At 38.7% G+C, this 23,488-nt stretch overlaps 1 protein-coding gene across 1 annotated transcript in view; it reads right to left on the reverse strand.

The window, feature by feature from the left end:
* CATSPERB (cation channel sperm associated auxiliary subunit beta) overlaps positions 1-23,488 on the reverse strand; it is a 152,255-nt gene that overhangs the window by 98,323 nt on the left and 30,444 nt on the right. The window contains exons 8-11 of the mRNA XM_004055597.5: positions 15,088-15,183; positions 14,830-14,948; positions 13,228-13,260; positions 5,586-5,652 (exon numbers count right to left, since the gene is read on the reverse strand). Coding sequence (XP_004055645.2) covers positions 5,586-5,652; positions 13,228-13,260; positions 14,830-14,948; positions 15,088-15,183 — 315 coding nt within the window. The remainder of the gene's footprint in view (positions 1-5,585; positions 5,653-13,227; positions 13,261-14,829; positions 14,949-15,087; positions 15,184-23,488) is intronic.

Consider the following 23,488-nt stretch of genomic DNA (forward strand, 5'->3'; position numbering starts at 1 on the left):
ATTGCCTTTCTTGGATTACCTAGTAAGGCAAACAAAGTTCAGCCATGTGAACAGATTCCAATTTTGTCACAAAACTAATTCAGATCCAGCTATCTTTTATAAAATGATGAGATTATATTGCTATCTTGTGGCTAGAATTCTAAGGTAAAAGCTATTGGATATTTGTGTGTGCATATACATGTTTAGATATATTTATGTGATGTTGATGTATTATGTGATGTGTCATATCTGGCACACTACCAAGCTGGCTTATAAGTAAATGAGTACTCATAAATGAAATCCAAAAGCTCTTCAAGTGCACATGCATCTTTGATAAATAAAACTGGTTTTAAATATGATTAATAAAATTAACATAGAAATGTCTTCAGAAGTGTCAGCATACATTTTTGTCTGAGTTTACTGATTAGATATGTTTTGTATTTGCCTCTGCTAGATATATTAAGCTGTCTGGATTTGGCATAAAAGTTATAAGGCTATAAACCCAGCCAAAAGCAGAATGATCTTTGTTTGTACGATTTTTTTTGATAAATAAGACTAATGTAATATTGGTGGTTCAATAAAAACAGCTGAATCTTCTAAGTTGTCAGCAAAATGCCCATGTGTTTAACTTTAAGGTTCTTAGGTGAATCCCTGATGTTTACAAGCTTTAAAAATGGTTAACAGGAAAATAACTTTAAATGATAACTAGTGCTGTCTAATATCTCCGTTTTCAAAAGTAATCTAGATAAATGATTAAAAATGAAAAAATCAAGTTACATGTAAATGGGGTAAATGCTTGCAGGTAAACTTTAAATGAAATTTAAAACCTTAAAATTATTTTGGATGCTTATTTAGATGTCTGGGTCATTTCCAACTAAAAACGGGTTATGATGTGGGAAAACATGTTTATAAAACTTGTAGAATTATTTCATCTATAAAATGTTAACATCTGATAAACAGTTCAGGATTTCTTGCTTCCTAAGCTTTCACCAAAGTTTAAAGTTATTAAAAATAAAAATACTAGGTAATATATAATTCTGTAAGTTGTGTTCTTATTAAAATAATTTTGTATGAGGAAATATCTTATATGGTAAATTTCTGTCCTAAAGTAAAATGGTTGTTTAGGAAAGAGATAATATAGGACAAGATAGAAAGTCTAAGCATGCCATAGATGGCCTATGTCATATGCCATATCCATGGATGGCCTATATCAGATGTAAGATTTTACATCTTATCAAGATAATTTCTATGTCATCTTTATTAGATTTTTGATAGCTTAAAAAACCTCAGACTTAAAAGGGTTAAGGTTTTTACAGCCACATAACCTTCTATGTTGCCCTTAAAGTCTTTTGATTATCACTTTGGTTAGATGAATATTGTTTTACAATGACCTATCATTCTATTTTGACCAAATGTTTTGAGCCTTTTAACGTCTTTCACAAACATCCTTGAAATCAAATCCTAAATTAAATCTCTGACTTATTTCTTGGGCTCATCAAAGCTATAAAAATTAATCAATGCAAGTCTGTAAATCTTTTTATGGCTTCCAGTCAGGTCATAGACTCCAGTATCACCATCTCCAGCCTCTTGAAAATGTCCTTAACAGGTGCCATTAACTAATGCTTGTGCTGTTAAGTTACAGGGCTTTGACTCCTAGATGGACATACCTCATCTAAAGAAGACGCTGACTCTGCCAGTATCTGATACCAATCTCAAGTCAACCAAAGCCTCATCTTTAGACCCAGACAAAGGCAACAATCAAAGTATACTGCCTTAATAGGACACAGGACAAGCCTGTATTAAAAAACATTAAGATTCATTTACTAATTTTGCCCCATCTGAATTAATATAATTTATTCTGTGTCTTAATTCTAAATAATTTAAATGTTTAGCTACCTGTGAGCTTCCTTTCCTGTCATTCTCAGAGTGAGGCAAGGCTTATGACCATTTTGTTTGAAATGTTGCCAATTATGTTTTACTTTACCTCCAAAACTGAAACTATCCAATCCTTCTAGGCCCAGGGACTGTTGCAGAAGTGGTGGTCATGTGATATTATAAACGCTGGTTTTGAGGCATAAACTTAGTTCAGAACCTCCAAATCAAAGACAGGCACACAGATGCCTAAACAGCTAAACAAAATGCTTGTGTTTTGTATAACTAATTGCTACAAGCTAAGACTACAGCAGCCCAATGCATAAAATATATACATTAGTCAGTTTTATAACTTTGTTTTTGGCTTTTGGTTTTCAGCTCTTACACTGTTTAAAAGGAATTTTAAGGGTTAATGAGTGCCTGCCCACCTCCATTCTAATCTGGCCTGAAATGTTTAATTGGCTATAAGTCTTTTGACTCTAAGTTCCTTGGCCATAGGTGTCCCACTGGCGGGCATGACGGACCTGGGACAGGTAGTCATACCACCCCAGCATTAGTATGGGACAAAGTAAAACTTGGCCATTGATACTGCCTCTGGCATATCTTTACCAAAAAAGAGGAAATATAAACCAAAAAATAAAATACTGAGTCCCCTACCAACTAAACAAACCCTCCCTCTTGGCCAAGGGAACCCCAAGAAAAATCCTTAAAAACTTAATCCCCAGCCATGATGGGATGGAAAGTCAGGCATGCCTCATTATATTCCCTCCATTTTATGATTTAGACACTACTATTGACCACTATTAATTATCATAAGACTGACAGAACAGGTTCTTTATGGCAATAAGCTATCAAATTATAAACAGGACCTAAGCCCATGCCAGAAAACGATTAAGTCTCCCCACAAGGTAAACGGAGTCATATGTTATATGCATGTTCGTTCAATATGCATGTGTCAGGACCACTTTCATAAATATTCATAGGTCCTCCTATAACTTGTTCAATTCGTACGTTTAGCCAACGTTTCATCATGTCCCCACAGGACCCCTGAGCATAATGGACAATGGAGAACAAACTTACTTTCTTATTGATATGGGGGGCTATATATTCTATAGTTAACATCTGCCTATCCTCTGATTCAAAAAAGACTGTGATGGTTGCAGGAATGTCAGGGCAAACTGTGACTCACCCCTTCCTACAACTTGTAGATTGTCATCTGAAAGACCACAATGACAGGAAAAACTAAAGAGAGAAGCCACACTCTAAAAAAATTGCATTGCCAAAATATGTCAAGAAAGTAATTTGACTTGGGATGAATTTTTCCCATTGCCTTACTCTGAGTCAAGGTAACATCCCAAAGTGGGAGCAGGTTGAACCCTTTTGAGATTGTTTATGGGAGACCCTCCCTGGGAGTCCCGCCTTTAGACCTAATAAATGAATTAAGAATTAAACAATACATACACCAGTTAGGACAGACATTACTAACCATGCATCAGTTTTCTGCTTCCAGGTCCTCATACCCTAGGGGCAAGCCCCTTCACCCTTTCCACCAAGAGTTAAGGTACTGCTAAAAAGTCTTGGAAAAAAACAAGGACCTGACCGGCAGCTAGTCAAAAATGGATGGGACTTATGATGCACTGCTGACCATGCATTCATCTGTCAAACTGGCTGGAATTAAACCCTGGATACATCACACTCAGGTGAAGGCTCATCCTCAACCTGATACCTCAGACAACCAGCCTGCCTGTTCATGTGTGCCAAGAAAAGACCTAAAGCTGTATTAAAGAAAAAAAACACACAGATAAGTACTATCCTTTTCTTAACATGAACTTCTTAACAAGTTTTGTAGTCATGAATACATTATTTATCTCTGCTGAAACTAACCTTTTTGCTGAATGGGCACAAATGGTGGCTTCCCTCCAGAATAGAACAGACTGCTGGGTCTGTGGGGAATTGCCCTTTTTTCCACTGCAGGCTTGCCATGGTGCGTGCAAGCCACCAACCTAAGTACTTGGAGTCATTTCTATACCTGGTATGGGGCAAGTCACCCATTTCCCTTTCATGGCCGTAACTCATCTCATCATAAGCCTCATGAATTTCCTATTTGACAGGAAATCAGGAAACATGCTTTTCAACTAAGTTGCAAGCAGGTCAATGCCATCTCCACCTTGGGATATGCTGTACACAGTGGTGTCAGATGGCTGACAGAGGTACAAATACAGGTAATAGGTCAAGCACCACTGTGCACTGAACACCACAACCGCAGCACACCTCAAGCTAATACCTGTAACATGGGATGGTTACCTCCCCAGCAATGTAATCAAACTCTTCAACTGACTAGCAATTATATGGCTGGGGTAGCAAAACAGCTCCTTCTCACATGGAGCCAACCCTTCCCCCGGGGCTGCTTATGGGCCTGTGGCACTCACAGTTGGCCCTTCCTATCCTTTGATTGGACTGGCAGATGCATCTGGGAGCATCCTTACCTACCAGGATGAATCCTGTTCCATCTAGACTCTGCCTGCCAACTGGGAAAGCACAAACGCCAGACACCACTGTCAAAAATGGGCATCCTGGTGGTTTTACCCACTATCCATCTTTTTCCCCCAGGCAGTGACCATAGATGTAGAATTACAAGTAGAGGCCCTGGCTAAGCATATGGCTGCTGCCTTTAATAACACCCACCATGCCATCACTCTTCTTACTGAAGAAACTTCCAGATTAGGCAAGTGGCCTTACAAAACTATACGGCTGTAGATATCCTGACTGCAGCCTAAAGTGGCACTAGTGCATTAAGACTGTTGTCTATATATGCTAGATTATTCTCACAATATAACCTAACCTATGCATGCACTGGATACTCATATTCTGCTATAGATACCTTCTCCCAATAACGGATTGGTTTAGTCAGCCCCTTAGTGCATGGAAGACTTTCATATATAGTATGATTGGTATTTTGCTCATTGTCCTCTTCGGCTGCTGTGGATTTTATTGCTATTGTATACTCTGCACAAGGATGCAGGAAAGATGTTCTCAGAAACTCCTATGTCCCTGCACCATAATGCTCCCGCAAATTCCTACTGCAAGTCTAGGAACTCGAGAATATTTCCAACTCCAGGTGGACAAATTCCATTCTGGTACCTCCTAACTATGGCCCTTCTCAGCAGGAAGTAGCCAGATCGACTATGCCACCCATTTTCCATAGAAATGGAATGGAATTTCACAATGGAAAGTTGCAACTGAGTGGCTTAGGTTAAAAATGCATTTTTGAAACTGTTTTTTCTTTTCTTGCTTTTAGCCTTGAAAACATACTTTGAAATTCTTGGTTTCCCTCCCTTCCCACCCGACACTCCCTTGTACTGCTGGCTTATCTAATTATGCGATTGCTTAGAAGTTCCAGGGGCTAATTTTGAGACAAATCAGACATGCAGACTCAGCTGTGAAATTCCAGAGATTACCTCAAGGAGGTTAGTCTACAACCTGGCCATCGTGAAGATGACACTAGCCTATGTTCCAGGTGGAGCATGACTCAAGATAGCCACTGGGACAGGGCACACAGACCTTGCACCCAGCATCATTCCTGAATGCCTCCCACCCCAAGTGCCCCTTTTTAAACCCTCCCCAGCCTAAAGTTTGGAATGGTCTTAAAAGACCATTCCAAAGGCTGAGCTTGCATTCAGTTACACATATATGTAAAAGTCTCTTAATACAGTATATCTTTAACCAAAATTTACCTTCAAAGTGCTCTCTGTTAGCAAAACATCTTTCATTATACCACAGTTTTCCTTTCACATAGTCAACCTACATAAATAAATAAAATATCACTTAGCCAATATGTAGACTTAAGATATCTTAAGATATAAGATAGAAAAAACTAAAAAATTTCAAAGTTTGATAGTTCGGGAATGTGAGGCAAAGAGACAAAAATTGTATGCAAATAAAATAAAAGACTGTAGAATGAGAACAAGAAACAGGAATATACATTTTGAACAATGCACAAAAAAGGCATAAAGAGAAAAGAAATCACACATGAATTAGCATATGTTAATGGAGGATGCCCTTGTCTATGAACTGTCTTTCAGAAGCTACCAGAAGCCATTAGTCTTTCAGCACAGTTACAATGGGTCACATATTTATCTTTTATTCCTCATTAGTGGCAGCTGGGTTTAAGGAGCATTCCCAGAAGCCTGACAGCAGCAAGAAGAAACAGGAAAAAGGTTTTGAAAATTGGTCATGAGAGACAAGCTTCAATATATTGAATGTGTTGGATATAAATGTTGGATATTAATTAAATGCAACAGTTTGAGATTATTTTATTATAGGAAGATTCTGACCTTCAAATTTCTGTTGGGATGTAAGAAAGACTTTTTTACATTTTTATAGACTAATAATAAAATCTGTATGATCTGTGTGCAAAAGCCTTTGCTGATATCTAATGACAAAACTTGAACACAGGAGGAGACACTTCTTTTTTTTTTTTTTTTTTTTTTTTTTAATTGAGAAGGAGTCTTACTCTGTTGCCCAGGCTGGAGTGCAGTAGCACAATTTTGGCTCACTACAAACTCCACCTCTCAGGTTCAAGTGATTCTCCTGCCTCAGCCTCCTGAGTAGCTGGGATTATAGTCACACGCCACCAAGCCTGGCTAATTTTTTTTGTATTTTAGTAGAGACAAGGTTTCACCATGTTGGTCAGGCTGGTCTCGAACTCCTGACCTCAAGTGATCCACCCGCCTCAGCCTCCCAAAGTGCTGGCATTATAGGTGTGAGCCACTGCGCTGACCGAGGAGTCACTTTATTGATTGATTGATTGATATGGGGTCCTGGCTCTGTCACCCAGGCTAGAGTGCAGTGGCATGATCGTAGCTCACTCCAGCCTCAAACTCTTCAGCTTAATAAATCCTCCCGCCTCAGCCTCCCAAATAGCTGGGACTACAGGTGTGCACCACCATGCCTGGGTAATTTTTTAATTTTTTGAGGGAAAGGAGTCTCACTATATTGCCCAGGCTAGTCTAGAGCTCCTGAACTTAAGCAATTCTCCTGCTTTGGCTTTGTAAAGCACTGGGACTATAGGCATGAGCCACTATGCCTGGCCGCCAACGAATTTTTTTAAGTATCTACATTGTGCCATGTACTGTGCTGAGATTTTTCATATGTAATGTTACTTAATCACCTCATTTCTAAGAGGTAGATATTGTTATGCTCATTTTAAAATGAAGAAATTGAGGTCCAGAGAGTTATACAACTTGTTCAAAATTTTATGTTACATGGCTGATAAGTTAGTCCAAAATTTGAATCCAGTCTGTCTTCATTTATTCACTCATTGACTCAATAAATATTCATTGAGACTGCCTATGTGCAAGGCCGTGTGGTAATTTATCGGGATACAATAGTAAATAAGATAGATCTTGACCGGAACCTAAAATCTTGTGAGGCTAGTCTGGGGGCTCAACAGACAACATAGGGTGATAATGATAGGAATTTGTGCTGAGAACTTGGAGCATGCAGAGGAGGAGCACCTTGGTGGTCAGGGAGGGATTTCTGAAGAATGAGTTGAAATTCTCTAAGTGAAATAGGAGGAAGCAGTGCATGCTAAGAAGACAAAACATGTTATGCAAAGGAGTCGAGGTGTGAGAAATGTTAGCACATTAAGGGAAGGTGAGTGGTTTAGCATGGCCAGGCAAGATGGCTGCAGTAGGGGCAGGATGGCTGCAGGCAGAGGCAGGCACACTCAGGCTGAAGCAGTAAGCATTTTGTGTGTCACAAGAATTTTAATTTTATCCTTAAAGAAGTGATCCATATTCCTTGCTGTTGCCACTAAACAGATTTTGGTGGATAACTAACAGATTTTATCTCATGCCAAATCCCTAATTTAGGGATCTTATACTTCCTATTACCTTTGACTGGAAATGCTGTGTCAAAATAATTATTCCAAGTTACTCAAGTTTCTGCTTAAATTTCATCTCTTTGAAAAGGCCTGCTTTAATCACCCTATTTAAAACAGAATATTATCTTCCCCTCACTCTTTCTCTTACTCTGCTTTAATTTCAACGAGCACTTATTACTCTCTAAAATCACATTATGTATTTGTTTGTGTATTTTTTAATGATCTAGCCCCCTCAGTAGAATGTTAAGCTACGTGAAAGTAGGGACTTTGTCTTGTTCACTATGGAATCATTCTTGTCTGAATAAGCATGGAATATAGGAAGTGCTCAACAAATATTTGTTGAATGGATGAGACTTACTGAATGAATAAATCATTAAGTATTCACTTGTTCAACTACCTGTCTAAACACCCACATATATCTCATTCTGAACACCTTTGCTTCAATCATTAGTAAAAGAGGTCTTATTTAAAGATAGATCCTTAAACTCTTAAAAATAATTTCACTTTTTCCCTTCCCTCCACTCCCCAATCCCAGCACCTTTCTACCTTTGGAACACCGTATTTCCCCTCTCCCTCATCACTATCAACCATCCCTGAGTTTTACTAAGATATTTTAGTTTAATAGGACTTATTATAATATCCTTGATAATTATAAAAACTTCCATGAACGGCAATTTGTGATTATTTTTTAAAATTGCATAAGTATTTATCCCTTGATCTCCCAATCAAGTTCTAGGATGTATTGTATCTATATGTCTGGACACATAAAATTTCTAGGTACAGAATTATTCATGGGAGCATTGTTTGTAATAGCAAAATATTGGGAAATTACCCAAGCATCCAGCAATGGATGATAATTTAAATAAACTCTGGCTAGTTCATACAATGGAATACTTGTAGCTGTAAAAAAGAAACAAAAAACAAAAGAAAAAGAGGCTATTCTCCATTTACTAATATGGATTTTTTCCTATGATAATTATTGATAAGTGAAGAAAATCATTTAGCATACTTTGTATATAGTATAATAAAAGGAAGAAAAGTATATATATTCATTATATTCATAATTATTTGAATTTCCATTAGAAAATGCTGAAAAGATATAAAATAAAAAAAGATTACCTGTAAGGGACAGGGAAAAATCAGGGTGAATATACAGAGAGGTGGGATAGAGACTTCTCAGTCTATATCTTTTTGTAACTTTTTTAGTTTTTAACTATGTGAATGTATTACCTATTTGAACATCATAATTTTTAGGTGTTGAAAATGCTAATTTCCCTTGCAACATGTCCTTTCTTGCTATAGGCTGTATGGGAGGGAGGTGGGGCCTTTGGGAGGTGATAAGGTAAATGGAATTAGTACCCTTATTTGATGTGGGGGTGATTCAGTGAATCGAATTAGTCCTCTTATAAAAGAGAACCCAGGGAGATCCCTTGCCCCTCTGCCACATGAGGACACAGTGAACAGATGGCTGTCTATGAACCAGGAAGGCAGCCCTCACCAGACACTGAATTTGCCTGTGCTTTTATCTTGGACTGTCCAGGCTCCAGAACTGTGAGAAATAAATTTCTGTTCTGTATAAGCCACCCAGTCTATGGTAATTTTGTTATAGCAGCCCACATTGGCTAAGATGTCTCTGTTCAAAAATCCTTATCTAGGCTGGGCGCGGTGACTCACGCCTGTAATCCCAGCACTCTGGGAGGCCAAGGTGGGTGGATCACTTGAGGTCAGGAGTTTGAGACCAGCCTGGCTAACATGGTGAAACCCTATCTCTACCAAAAATACAAAAATTAGCTGAGCGTGGTAGCACACACCTGTAATTCCAGCTACTCAAGAGACTGAGGCAGGAGAATTGCTTGAACCCAGGAGGTGGAAGTAGCACTGAGCTGAGATCGCCACTGCACTCCAGCCTGGGTGACAGAGGGAGAGTGTCTCAAAAAAAAAAAAAAAAATCCTTATCTAGTACTCCATTTTGATTTATATGGATGGACAGAAAACACACGAATAAATATGAGATAAAATGAGAGAAACAGCCAAGCATTTCTTATCACTAGTCCTCTCCTCATTTTCTTCCCCTTTATTGAAATGTCTGTTCTTTTTCATTTGTTTTATTAAAGTTCTTTCTTGAGTATTTTCCTTAGTTGGGATAACCAGGTCATAAACTTTTTTAATCTGAAAGATGAATAATCTCTTGTCTGGAAATAGAAATTCTGGACTTTGGTTCTTTTGTCTTAAATAGACGGTAGATGTTGATTTCATGGTCTTCAAGCTTCTACTGTTGTATAAACAAAATCTAATATCCGTGAGGTGTATTTTGCTTTTGCTCTTTCTGTTTGGATACTTGTAATATTTCCCCCTTAACCTTAAAACTGAGGAATATATTCCTTGGATATGCCTACATTTTTTCAGTGCTCCCTGGAATTTAGTGGATTGTAATATATAGCCTTGGAACTTTCTTAATCTCAGTTAATGTTCTTCTATTTTTTTTTTTATTATTGCCTGTCTTATATCTGTTCCTTTTTAAATCCATCTGAAAACTCTTTTGCTCACCTGTTAGCCCTTCTGGATCTCTCCTCAAAGGCTCACTTTTCCCTTGTGATTTCTAGCGATGTTCCTTAGATGGTTTGAGAAGTTTCTTCATCTTGATTTTCCATGCCACTACTCTGCATTTAAACAGTGGCCATTCTATCTTTCAATTTATTCCATTTTTAATGGAAATTTTGGTATTCAGTCCCAGGAAGTATTTTTATGCTGCTCTTGAAGCTCTTTATTGATATTGACTGTGTTCTTGCTAATACCTCAGTGCCAATGATGGTAATCACAGAGTAGGTGCTCATTGGGTATCTGTGAAATGATTTTATTTAAAAATGTTGTTCTCGTTCAATTGTTGCCTTATCCACCAGCGACTCTAGTTTTATTCTAATAATCTTTGCTCTCAGAATGCCAGGCTACCTTAAGTGTGCTTTGAAGAGAGGGCTCAGGTATGGTTTGTGGAGCACCTCGAATTTTCACAATTGGAATAATAGATGGCAAAGTGGTCTCTAGCCCTCTGGGCTGCCATGCCACCACCTTGGAAACAGAAGGGGTTCCCCTCTTTCCAGGTCTCCTTCATCCTGCCTACCTCAGGCACAGGGAGAATGCAGCTCTCCCGGTAGGCCCATCTCTAGCCTTACTCTCAGCCACACTCCCAAAACTGAGAAAACCCTTCCCTAGGATTTCGTGGAGCTCTGCCAGCCAAACTCCCTCCAGAATCCTTCCCCTTCCCAGTCCTCTACTCCCCGCTCTGTGTTGCCAGCACTTTGTTCTCAGGTAAACCATGAGTGAGGTAACGACATGCCAGATCTCCTCAGTGAGATTGCTCAAAGCAGGCTCCCAGTGAGCCCAGCTGTCCAGTGGCCCCAGCAGCCTTTTTTGACTTAGCAGGGCAGGTAGGCTGAAGATGAAAGCTAAAGGGAGTTAAAGGTCACAGTCTCCTCCATCCATTTATGTTACTTTTTGTGTGATTCTTCTTTAGGTGTAACTTTTTAAAATATATATTATCTTTTCTTCAGTGTCCTATAAGTTCCTTTCCACTTATTGTAATTGCTGAGATATTTGGATTTATTTCTACTGTTTTACCTCGTAGTTTTTCTATTCTTTTACCTTTATCTCTCCTCTCCTTTCTTCCTTTTTGTAGAATAGATGGATTATTCTTTAATCTTGTTTTCCTCTGTCTGGTGGTTTGGAAGTTTTAGGTTATATTCTTTTTGTCTTATTTTAGTTTTTTGGTAATTATCCTTCAATTCTTAACATATATGCTGAATTGCACATTTTTCTAACAAATTCTTAACTTATTCCCCATATTGGTTCTCCTTACAAAGATCTTAAATACTTTATTATCCACTGAAAACTACTGCCATTTCTCCTTGTTATATTGTCTAGAGTTTTGGTTCCATCCAATTATTAAACACAAAATGTATAACTTATTTTTTATTTAATTTATTTTAATTTTTATTTTGAGACAGAGTCTAGCTCGGTCACCCAGATTGGAGTGCAGTGGCATGATCTCGACTCACTGCAACCTCCGCCTCCTGGGTTCAAGCAATTCTCATGCCTCAGCCTCCCGCGTAGCTGGGATTACAGGCATGTACCAACACATCTGGCTAATTTTTGTATTTTCTGTAGAGATGGAATTTCGTCATATTGGCCAGGCTAGTCTATAACTCCTGACCTCAGGTGATCCACCCGCCTCAGCCTCCCAAAGTGCTGGGGTTACAGGCGTGGGCTACCACGCCTGGCCATAACTTATTTTTTATACCAATTCCATTCTTTGAACACATATTTACTAAGTGCATACCTTGTGTCAGGTGCCATTCTAGACACTGGGATCTAGTAGCGAACAGCATAGACAGGGCTCCTGCTCTCCCAGGTCTTAGAACTTACATTCCAGTTTTCCTCATTGCTTCTGGCATCCTACTCCTTCATGGGAATTTCTGGATGGTAAACCCTCCCAATGTCTTTGGGTGTGAACATTCTCTTTTCACTCTCATTCTTGAGATAAATAGTTTAGCTAGGTATGGAATTCTATTTTGACAGTTATTTCCCTCTATTCTTTATAATGCAAATCATTTTTGCCCATCTGGCTCTCTCAGTTATCTGCTCTACTTGTCCTCTGATTAGTATGACAATTAGTCAGTTCTGTTTGCTTCCTGAGAAATAAATGCTCCTTTCTCATAGACAGTGTGAATGTGGGTATATCTGCACACAGACTGGAGCCTGCACAATCCAAGATAAAGGTGCAGGCAGATTCAGTGCCTGGTGAGGGCCACCTTTCTGGTCCATAGCCATCTGCTCACTCTATGAGGACAGAATAGGGAGGGCATATGGCAAATGGCTAGGAACACTCATGATTTCATTTGTGGTTTTCCAACCGAAGCATGCTTATATGCTGATGGGAATGACCTAGTTCATTAATCACAAAACTTGACTTTTTAACATATAGGGGAGATAACTGATGGAACAAAATCCCCCAAAAGGCCAGAAGAAGACCAGTGACTAGATTATATGACATTTTTTGTAAGTTAGAAAAGGTACCCCTTTCTCGAAGTAGAACAGACTTACACTGGGGTAGATGGATTGAGGAGTAAAGTGTTAGCCAGACCCCAGCACTTTACTCTCTTCAGTCAAGTGCCCTTGTGCAGAATCTGAACTGAACAACCATAGCTAGCTTGGACATAGCATAGGAAACGGGGTGGGGGTGACCTCTGAAACAGGGAGGAGCACTTCTTCCTTTGAAGCAGAAGAGGTGAGCACTGCTTAATGGTTGCTACGAATATATGTATAAATAATATATGCTACAAATTCATATATATATAAAAATATATATTTTGTTTAAACTATAAATAATATAGTAACTGGAATAACTTATATTGTGAATTATTGTCTTGCATCTCATCTCAAGTTACCAAGTAAACACATATCTTCTAACCAGCCCTGGGAAATATAAAGCTTCTTACCCTTTCAAAACCACAAAAGTCTGCCCTGGAAAACTAGAAGAAAAGAAGAAACTTTAATTTTTGCTTGCATATCAGAAGGCCTAACAAAACATAGCAATTTAAATTATACTAAAGGAAATAAACCATATAAATTCCTTGAAACAAAATTATAACAAAATTATATGTTTTTTCTATCCTAGCAGTTAGGATAGCCAAACACTAAAAGTAAACTCTGATATAGTTTATACAATATCCAGGGAATTTCCCCATCAGTCTTTGCCTCATTTCATTATTTTATTAATTTACTTATACCTTAGTGTGATTCCAGAAAGGATTTGAGAAGAAAACCATGCCTTTTAATGATTTAAATGGAGGAATTAAGAAGTGTGCAGGTGGGCCCGGCGCGGTGGCTCACACCTGTAATCCTAGCACTTGGGGAGGCCGAGATAGGCGGATCACGAGGTCAGGAGTTCGAGACCAGCCTGGCCAACATGGTGAAACTCCGTTTCTCCTAAAAATACAAAAATTAACTGGGCGTGGTGGCGCATGCCTGTAATCCCAGCTACTCGGGAGGCGGAGGCAGGAGAATTGTTTGAACCTAGGAGACGGAGATTGCAGGGAGCTGAGATCACGCCACTGCACTCCAGCCTGGTAACAGAGCGAGACTCAGTCTCAAAAAAAACAAAAAAAAAAGAAGAAGTGTGCTGGCATATGCAAGTCTGCCGCCCATTTGGGTTTAGGAAGGCACACCCTCAACCTATTATTTTCTCCTTTGCCACTCTGTTCCTTCTGCCCAGGCCAGAGCAGTCCAGAGGTCAGGACTTACAATATACAATCCCTGTCTACTTCTCTGCACTTTGAATTTAAGTCATTGTAGCATTCCTGGTTTCAACTCTCTGTTTTAGCAATTATATAATGAGCACGTAAAAAAAACCCAGATCCCCTAGTCATCTGAGCAACAAATGGTACTTTCTCAGAGATGGTGAGGAAGGTTCAGGTATATGTGAATATTCTTATACCTGAAGAAAGATAATAATTACCATGTATAAGAAATATCTGTGTCTCAATCAATACCATTTCCCCTTCTTTACTTCCCTCTATCTTTTCTCCTACCGATCCCAAGTCTTTATTGCTTGTCTCATCTCTGTTGTGGTAATTTTTGAGAGGTACTTGTTAACATGTTTAAGAATTTTATGGTATGCATATTAACAATCTTCACCTAAACGTGTATTTCCCTTCGCTCAATCCCAATACTTACTTTTCACTTATGTTACTTTGTAATACTATATGTGGCTTTATAAATTACCTGAAAGCATTTGGGTAACATATATAGCTATAAATAAATGGATCAATCAATAGGTAGGTAGACAGATCTTTTCTGCATGTATACATTTAAAACTTACTATAAATTTGTACAGCAATACAACTAGCACCATTTCCAAATTATATATTCAATACTACGAGGTAAAGGAAAAAGTTGCTGTATTATGCCTTTATGTTTTTCGAAAGAAAAAAGCATTTCAATTTTAAGATACACCACAAATAACTCAAGTATTAAATATTTCTTTTTGTGTCACAGAAGATATTTAAGATTAGCTATTAGTTACAAAGCAATTTACATACCGATAAGCTGTAGCGTGATGGATAACGAAGATCTTCACTTACAAAAAGGCCCAAAGAGGTGAGGATAACTAAAAAATGATTCGTTAAAACCATATCCACCAATGAAAGGCCTTCATGTTCTAAACGAAGAAATCATACCATGGATTAAAAAGTAAGAAAAAAGTGAGTTCCTTAGTGAAGCAAAGACATTTTATAGATATTAATCAAATATTGACGTAAGTAAAATGCTCAAGATGAAGGCAATGTTAGAGGAGTTACCTTCTTGAAGTTGGGAATAGATAGTCTGTGTCATGTTAAACCATGTGGTATCATAATCATGCCAGAATCCACCAAAGGTTATGCCTATGTAAACACCTACCATGAAACAAAAGGAAAATTAAAGCCAGGCAAATTTACAAGGTGAGTCACCTTCAGGGGCAAGAGCCCAGAGTCCGTTCCAACTCCCTCTCAGCACTTTGACTCTCACTTCCCCAAGCATTGGAAAGATGAAGTAACTTCAAGTTACACCACATAATATTAGCCAACCATCTGATTGACTCCTAGAATGATTACTGCTGGGAATAATATGCCCTTAAAATCAACCCTCTTAAGGTATTGGTTCATTCTCTTAGAATATCTTCCAAATTGTACTGTATCTTTTTTTCCGTAGAAGGGCATCAGAATATGCCAGATATGCCACTTTAGTTTAAGGATTTTTTTTTGACCTGAAGGCAATTGAGAATCAACAAATGCAGTCTCTGCCCTCCCTTTATCTGCTTAAAAGCAAAGCATAAATTGCTCCTTGTACCAGAAAAAAAAGAGCATTTTTATCACTGGAGATAGGGAGCCCTTATCTGCCATTAGTTCCCCTATATATTTTCTAGTCACAACTTCCTTACAGTGAATTGTTCCTTGATTCCTAAATCTACTTCCTTTGTGAAAATGGTATATAATTTCCTGATTTAACCACTTGATCTTCACTTCTATTTGTGAACTGCCATGCACATAAATAATAAAAAAAAAATTGTGTGCTTTTTATCCTGTTACTCTGTTATTTGGGCTGGGCATGGTGGCTCACGCCTATAATCCCAGCACTTTGAGAGGCCAAGGCAGGAGGATCACTTGAGCCCAGGAGTTTGAGACCAGCCTGGGCAACATGGTATAACCCTGTCTCTACAAAAAATACAAAATTAGCTGGGCATGGTGGTGCATGCCTGTAGTCCCAGCTACTCAGAAGGCTGAGGTGAGAGGATCTCTTGAGCTTGGGAGGTCAAGGCTATAGTGAACTATGATCATGCGACTCCAGGCCGGGAGACAAAGAGAGACCCTATCTCAAAAAAAAAAAGAAATCTGTTGTGTCGATTTAATTCATAGAGCCCTATTCACTAAGCATAAGAGAACAGAGGAAAATGTTTCCTCCCTAACAGTACCCTTCTAAGCATAAACATGCTCCTATTTCAGGAGCACAATTTTAGTTAATAATAATTTTTAAAAACTCCAAAGAAGAAAATTAAAATGTAAACTCCAAGACAGGAGAAACTATGATTTACTTTTTTATTTGTGATTTTAAAAACAGAAAAACTTAATCCAGCATGGCACATGTATACATATGTAACTAACCTGCACAATGTGCACATGTACCCTAAAACTTAAAGTATAATAAAAAAAAATAAAAATAAAAATAAAAATAAAAAAAACAAAAAAAAAACAAAAACTTTTGCTAAAGTTTCATTAAAACCTTGTAAATGAAGAAGATTGAACACATCACAAATCCTAAAGTACTTTGTTCCCCGACCCCACCTTTTCTTGGTCATAGGTAGGAATGTCTGGAGTCTTTTGTGTTTTAAATGTGAGGTGCTGATCTGAAGTTTTGCCAAAGGACATAACTACTGGACTGGGGAGGAGGGGAGGCTAAGGAACCTTGGTAATCTAACGCATATACTTTATTTCCAAAAGAGGACATTTGTAGAACGAGTCATATTTTGAAGTGTGAGTTTTAACTCCCAGCTCTTTTCTGTTTAAGGAAAGCTGTAGAAGGAAGTGTTATTTATTATTGTATACTTTTTCCAGGAAGAGGAAAACTAAAGACAAACTTTGCCTTTCTGAGAATTAAGTTTAGTTTTACAGATAATGGTGGAATTTTTTTTTTTTTTTTTTTTTTTTGACAGAGTCTCACTCCGTCACCCAGGCTGGGGTGCAGTGGCGCAATCTCCACTCACTGCAACCTTCGCCTCCCAGGTTCGAGCAATTCTCGTGCCTCATCCTCCTGAGTAGCTGGGATTACAGGTGTGCACCACCATGTCTGGCTAAATTTTAGTAATTTTGGTAGGGACAGGATTTCGCCATGTTGGCTAGGCTGGTCTCGAACTCCTGATCTCAAGTGATTCACCCACCTCAGCCTCCCAAAGTGCTGAAATTACAGGTGTGAGCCACCATCCAGCCTAATGGTGGGATATTTTAAGTGGGAATAATTATAGATGTCCAGCATGCTATCACATGACCAGATTCTTGCAAAAAAGCACTATTTAATGGAGACATAATAAAATAAACACTTTATGCTGGTTAATATTTACAGACTAAAATTAACTTACAGCCTACTCTCTGTAACAAACTATCCCAGGGCTTACAGAAGCTGATGCAGACCATTGTTAAAAGTTTAGCTTTTATTCTATTGGCAAAGGGAAGCCACAGGAGTGTTGGAAGCAGGGAAGTGATGTGATCTGGTTTATACTTGAGAACATCACTCTGGTGGGTGTATGGAGGCTGATTTGTATTGGCACAAGAATGGAAATAGAGAGACCACTGTTAATTAGTCTAATAAAAAATGTTGACTTGACCTAAGATTTTAGCAGAGAAGTGAGGTGGTCACATTGGCGATGGACCCTGGAGACAGCACAATTGGGGAATGTTGTGAGGGTAAGAGCAGTCAAGAATGTGTCCTAGATTTCAGTTCTGACCAATTTAATACTAATTGGGATGAGAAATACTGGAGAGAAACAGATTTTTTGAGGGAGACGGATCAAGAGTTCTGGATCAGACTTGCTGTAGTTGAGATGCTTATTAGCCATCAAGAAGAAATTCGTAATAGACAACTGAAGAGAGGAGTAGTTTTGTTTCAAAGGAGTGGTCAGCAGCAGCAATATAGATTTGGGAATCATCAGCCTGAAGATGGCATTACTGCCATCAGACTGGATTAAATCTTCCAGAGGGAGAATGTGGTAACTTAAGGAAGGACAGTCAAAAACAAAGCCCTAGGTTTGCATTTAGGGGTCACACCAAAAAGGAGCCCTCCTAGAAAACTAAAGAGTGACCAATGAGAAAATATAAAGAACTTGAAAGTGGTATCAAGAAAGCTAAAAGAAGAAAGTGTTTTGAGCAGAGACTGGTCGACCGTGTTAAATGCTGCTGGAAAGGAAAGTAGAATGGGCATAAAAGACTGGCTGTTGGAATTGGCAATATGGAAATTGTGAGTGGCCTTGAGAAGAAATGTTTTAGTACGGTGATGGAAACCAGAGTCTGATTTGTAGTGGAAAGAAGATAAAACGGGAGGTGGAAAAACAGCATCATCTGCATTAAATTCTGGCCTTAAATATTTTTTTTTGAAAGGGAACAGAGAAGTGGAGATGGAAGTAAAGTGAGATAAACGAAGGTTTTGTTTAAGATGGGGGATATTAGGGTATGTCTCTATCCTAATGGATACAATCCAGTGAGGAGGAAGAGTATGATGATGTTGGAGAGAAAGATGAGAATTGCACAACAGATGTAAGAGCAAGGTTGTTCAGATGGCTGCAAGGAATGGGATCCAGAACACAAGGGCTGAGGGGTAGCCTTTGATTGCAGCAGAGACATTTCTTACAGTGCAACAGGCAGAAAAGGCAAAGCATACAAATGCAGGTATGATGGCAGATTTCCAGTTGCAACAATGGGGTTTCTATAATCAATCTTTATTTTCTCTGAAGTATTATATAAAGGCACAGCCAAGAATAAGAGGGGAAGAGTATTTGAGGAGTGGAAAGAAGTGTGATAAATTTTGCAGAGTGGGAAAATAAATATACAACAGAAGAGTGATAGGATTTATAGGCAGTAGTCTTTATAGGGAGTACTGAGTGCCCACTTAAGATTCATGATCACGAATTTAGAGTGAGACTGGTCAGTGAAATGTCAAAATGAGACTAGCATGCAATTTTTCGCCAGCAATATTCTGCTCTTGCAGGGCAGGAGCAGAGATGGTTTTAGAGTTGGGGTTGGGCAGGCAAGGAGGAAAAAGAAGGGCAAGCGAGTTACAAAAGTATTTAAAAAGATGGGCTCTGAGAATTATGGTGAGAACAGAGGAAAATAAGGATGTTGGGTAGTGAAAAAAAGTGATAGTGAAAATGGATTAAGGTCTCAATGAGATCAAAGAAATGTTGGAGTGTGAGTACTAGAACAGACAAAGAATAAGAGGCAGTGGACAGAGTGTACGATGCAGATACTATGGATTTCAGAGCTAATGACATGAGAGATGACAAGGTCAAGAGTTTAATCATTTACACCTTTACTCCATCTTGAGTTAACTTTTGTATATGGAGAAAGGCAAGGATCCAGTTTCATTTTTCTTTTGCGTATGGCTAGCCAGCTACCCCAGCACCATTTATTGAATAGGGTCTTTTCCCTAATGCTTATTTTTGTTAACTTTGTTGAAGATCAGATGGTAGTAGGGGTGTGGCTTTATTTCTGGATCCTCTATTCTGTTCCATTGGTCTATGTGTCTGGTTTTGTACCAGTGCCATGCTGTTTTGGTTACTGCAGTCTTGTAGTATAGTTTGAAGTCGGGTAATGTGATACCTCAGGCTTTGTTCTTTTTGCTTAGGATTGCTTTGGTTATTTGGGCTCTTTTTTGTTCCATATGAATTTTAGAATAGTTTTTTTCTAATTCTGTGAAAAATAACATTGGTAGCTTGATAGGAATAGTACTGAATCTGTAGATTGCTTGGGCAGTATGGCCATTTAGATGGTAATGATTCTTCCAATCCATGAGCATGGACTGTTTTTCCATTCGTTTGTATCATCTATGATTTATTTTAGCAGTGTTTTGTACTCCTCCTTGTAGAGATCTTTCACCTCCTTGGTTAGATGTATTCCTAGGGGTGTGTGTGTGTGGTGGGGGGTATTGTAAATGGGATTGTGCTCTCGATTTGGCTCTCAGCTTGAATGATTTTGGTGTATAGGAATGCTACTGATTTTTCTACATTGATTTTTGTATCTTGAAACTTTACTGAAATTGTTTACCAGTTCTAGGAGCTTTTTGTTAGAGTCTTTAGGGGTTTCTAGGTATAAAATCATATTGTCAGCAAAGAGAGAGAGTTTGACTTCTTCTATTGGATGCCTTCTTCTCCTATTTGGATGCATTTTATTTCTTCCTGTTGCCTGATTGCTCTGGCTAGGACTTCCAGTACTGTGTTGAATAGAAGAGGTGAGAGTGAGCATCCTTGTCTTGTTCTGGTTCTCAAGGGGAATGCTTCCAGCTTTGGCCCGTTCAGTATAATGTTATCTGTGTGTTTGTCATAGATGTCTCCTATTATTTTGAGGTATGTTCCTTCAATGTCTTGTTGGTTGAGAGTTTTTAACATGAAGGGATGTTAGGTTTTATCAAAGGTTTTTTCCACATCTATTGAGATCACTATATAGCTTTTGTTTTTAGTTCTATTTATATGGTAAATCACATTTTTATGTTATTTAAAAAATATCAATAGCTTTTGGGGTACAAGTAGTTTTTTGTTACATGGATGAATTATGTAGCTGTGAATTCTGAGATTTTAGTGCAGCCATCACCCAAGTAGTGTACATTGTACCTAATGTGTGGTTTTTTTATCCCTAGCTCCCTCCCAACCTCCCCCTTCTGAGTCTCCAAAGTCCATTACATCACTCTGTATGCCTTTGCTTGCTCATAGCTTAGCTCCCACTTATAAGTGAGAACATATGGTTTTTGGTTTTCCAATCCTGTGTTACTTCACTTAGAATAATGGCCTCCAGCTCCATCTAAGTTGCTGCAAAAGACATTGTTTCATTCCTTTTTATGGCTTAGTAGTATTCCATGGTGTACGTATACCACACTTTCTTTATCTGTTCATTAGTTGATGGGCACTTAGGTTTGTTCCACATCTTTGCAATTGTGAATTGTGCTGCTATAAACATATGTGTGCAAGTGTCTTTTTCATATAATGACTTCTTTTCATTGGGTAGATACCCAGCGGTGGGATTGCTGGATCAAATGGTAGATCTACCTGTAGTTCTTTAAGGAATCTCCACACTGTTTTTCATAGAGGTTGTACTAATTTACATTCCCACCAGCAGTGTATAAGCATTCCCTTTCCCCCACATCCATACTGCCCAAAACAATCTATAGATTCAATGCAATTCCCATCAAAATAACAACATCATTTTTCACAGAATTAGAAAAAAAATCCTAAAATTCATATGAAACCAAAAAAGAGCCCAAATAGCTAAAGTATTCCTAAGCAAAAAGAATAACATTTCTTGATTTGCATATGTTGAACCAATTTTGCATCCCAGGAATGAAGCCTACTTGATCGTGACGAATTAATTTTTTTTTTTTTTTTTAGATGGAGTTTTGCTCTTGTCACCCAGGCTGGAATGCAATGGCGCAGTCTCGGCTCACTGCAACCTCTGCCTCCCGGGTTCAAGAGATTCTCCTGCCTCAGCCTCCCGAGTAGCTGGGATTACAGGCACCCACTACCACGCCCTACTAATTTTTGTATTTTAGTAGAGACAGGATTTCAACATGTTGGCCAGGCTGCTCTTGAACTCCTGACCTCAGGTGATTTGCCCACCTCAGCCTCCCAAAGTCCTGGGATTACAGGCATGAGTCACCGTGCCCAGCCTTGAATTAACTTTTTATTTTTACTTTTTAATTTTATTTATTTATTTTAATAATATTTATTTATTTATTTTATTATACTTTAAGTTCTGGTATACATGTGCAGAACATGCAGGTTTGTTGCATAGGTGTACATGTGCCATGGTGGTTTGCTGCACCCATCAACCCATCATTTACATTAGATATTTCTCCTAATGCTATCCCTCCTCTTGTCCCCCACCCCTCGACAGGCCCCGGTGTGTGATGTTCCCCTCCCTATGCCCATAGGTTCTCATTGCTCAACTCCCACTTATGAGTGAGAACATGCGGTGTTTGGTTTTCTGTTCCTGTGTTAGTTTGCTGAGAATGATGGTTTCCAGCTTCATCCATGTCCCTGCAAAAGACATGAACTCATTCTTTTTTTATGACTGCATAGTAATACGCTGCTGGATTCCTTTTGCTAATATCTTGTCAAGAATTTTTCTGTCTATGTTCATCAAAATATTGGCTTCTAGTTTTCTTTTTTTTGTTGTGTCCTTGCCGGTTTTGGTATCAGGGTGATGCTGGCTTCATAGAATGAGTTAGGGAGGAGATCCTGCTCCTCAATTTTTTGGGAATAGTTTCAGTAGGATTGGTGCCAGCTCTTCTTTGCATGTCTAGTAGAATTTGGCTGTGAATTCATCTGGTCCAGGGCTTTTTTTTGTTCATAGGTTGTAAAGACATGGAATCGACCTAAGTACCCATCAATGGTGGACTGGATAAAGACAATGTGGCACACCATGGAATACAATGCAGCTATAAAAAGGATGAAATCATGTCCTTTCCAGCAACATAGATGCAGCTGGAGGCCATTATCCTAAGCGAATTAACACAGGCAACAGAAAACCAAATACCATATGTTCTCACTTGTAGGTGGGAGCTACTCACAGACCTGAAGATGGCGACAATAGACACTGGGGACTACTAGCTGGGGGAGGGAAGAGAGCAATGGTTGAAAAACTAACTATTGGGTGCTATGCTCACTATCTGGGTGGTGGGCTCATTCATATTCCAAACCTCAGCATCACACAAGATACCCATGTAACAAACCTGCACATGTACCTCCCCTCAAATCTAAAATAAAAGTTGAAATTATTAAATAAAAAATTTTAAGAAGACTATTGCCATAGGAGTAAGATAGGGGAAAGATCATTGGAGGACAGGAAGCCTTGAAGCTAGGTACTGCATGGATCATCCATATGGATGGTGAAGTCACCAAAAATAGTGACAAAAGTCAAGTGGAGAGGAAGGCAGGGACCCAGAGATTAAACTTGTAAATGAATGAATGTGAGTGGTAAGGAGGTCACCAAATGCTGGCAACCAAGAAAAGTTAGAGGGAGGTAAAGTCTGAGTTCAAAAAAGCTCCATGTTTCAAACAAGAGGACAGGAGTAGTGATTAAGCGGTAATCCTAAGGAGCAAAGACAACAACCCTCACCCTGGGTTTTGAAATATGTGATATGTGGGAGGGCTGAGGGGAAAGAATGTCATCTGGGGATGACCCGGTACTCTTTATGGAAAGAAAGTTAAGGGACCATTCAGAGAAAAAGTGAGTGATATGGGGGAATTTGTTAATGACAGGCCACAAATTCTAATGAAAGGATTTGGGTGGATAGAGCGGGATAAAGTTTGAATCAAATTAGAGGACATTCAGAACAGTATGTGGGATAGGATAACCAGAAATGATCTGGGGAAGCTTATGTTCTGGTAACTGATGGGGGGCCTGATGGTTTATGTCTTAAGAATATCCTAGAGGAGGAAAGGGGGTAATAAATCCAAACTGGAGT

Source organism: Gorilla gorilla, chromosome 15, assembly GCF_029281585.2.
Source record: "Gorilla gorilla gorilla isolate KB3781 chromosome 15, NHGRI_mGorGor1-v2.1_pri, whole genome shotgun sequence".
In the NCBI taxonomy this organism is placed as follows: domain Eukaryota; kingdom Metazoa; phylum Chordata; class Mammalia; order Primates; family Hominidae; genus Gorilla; species Gorilla gorilla.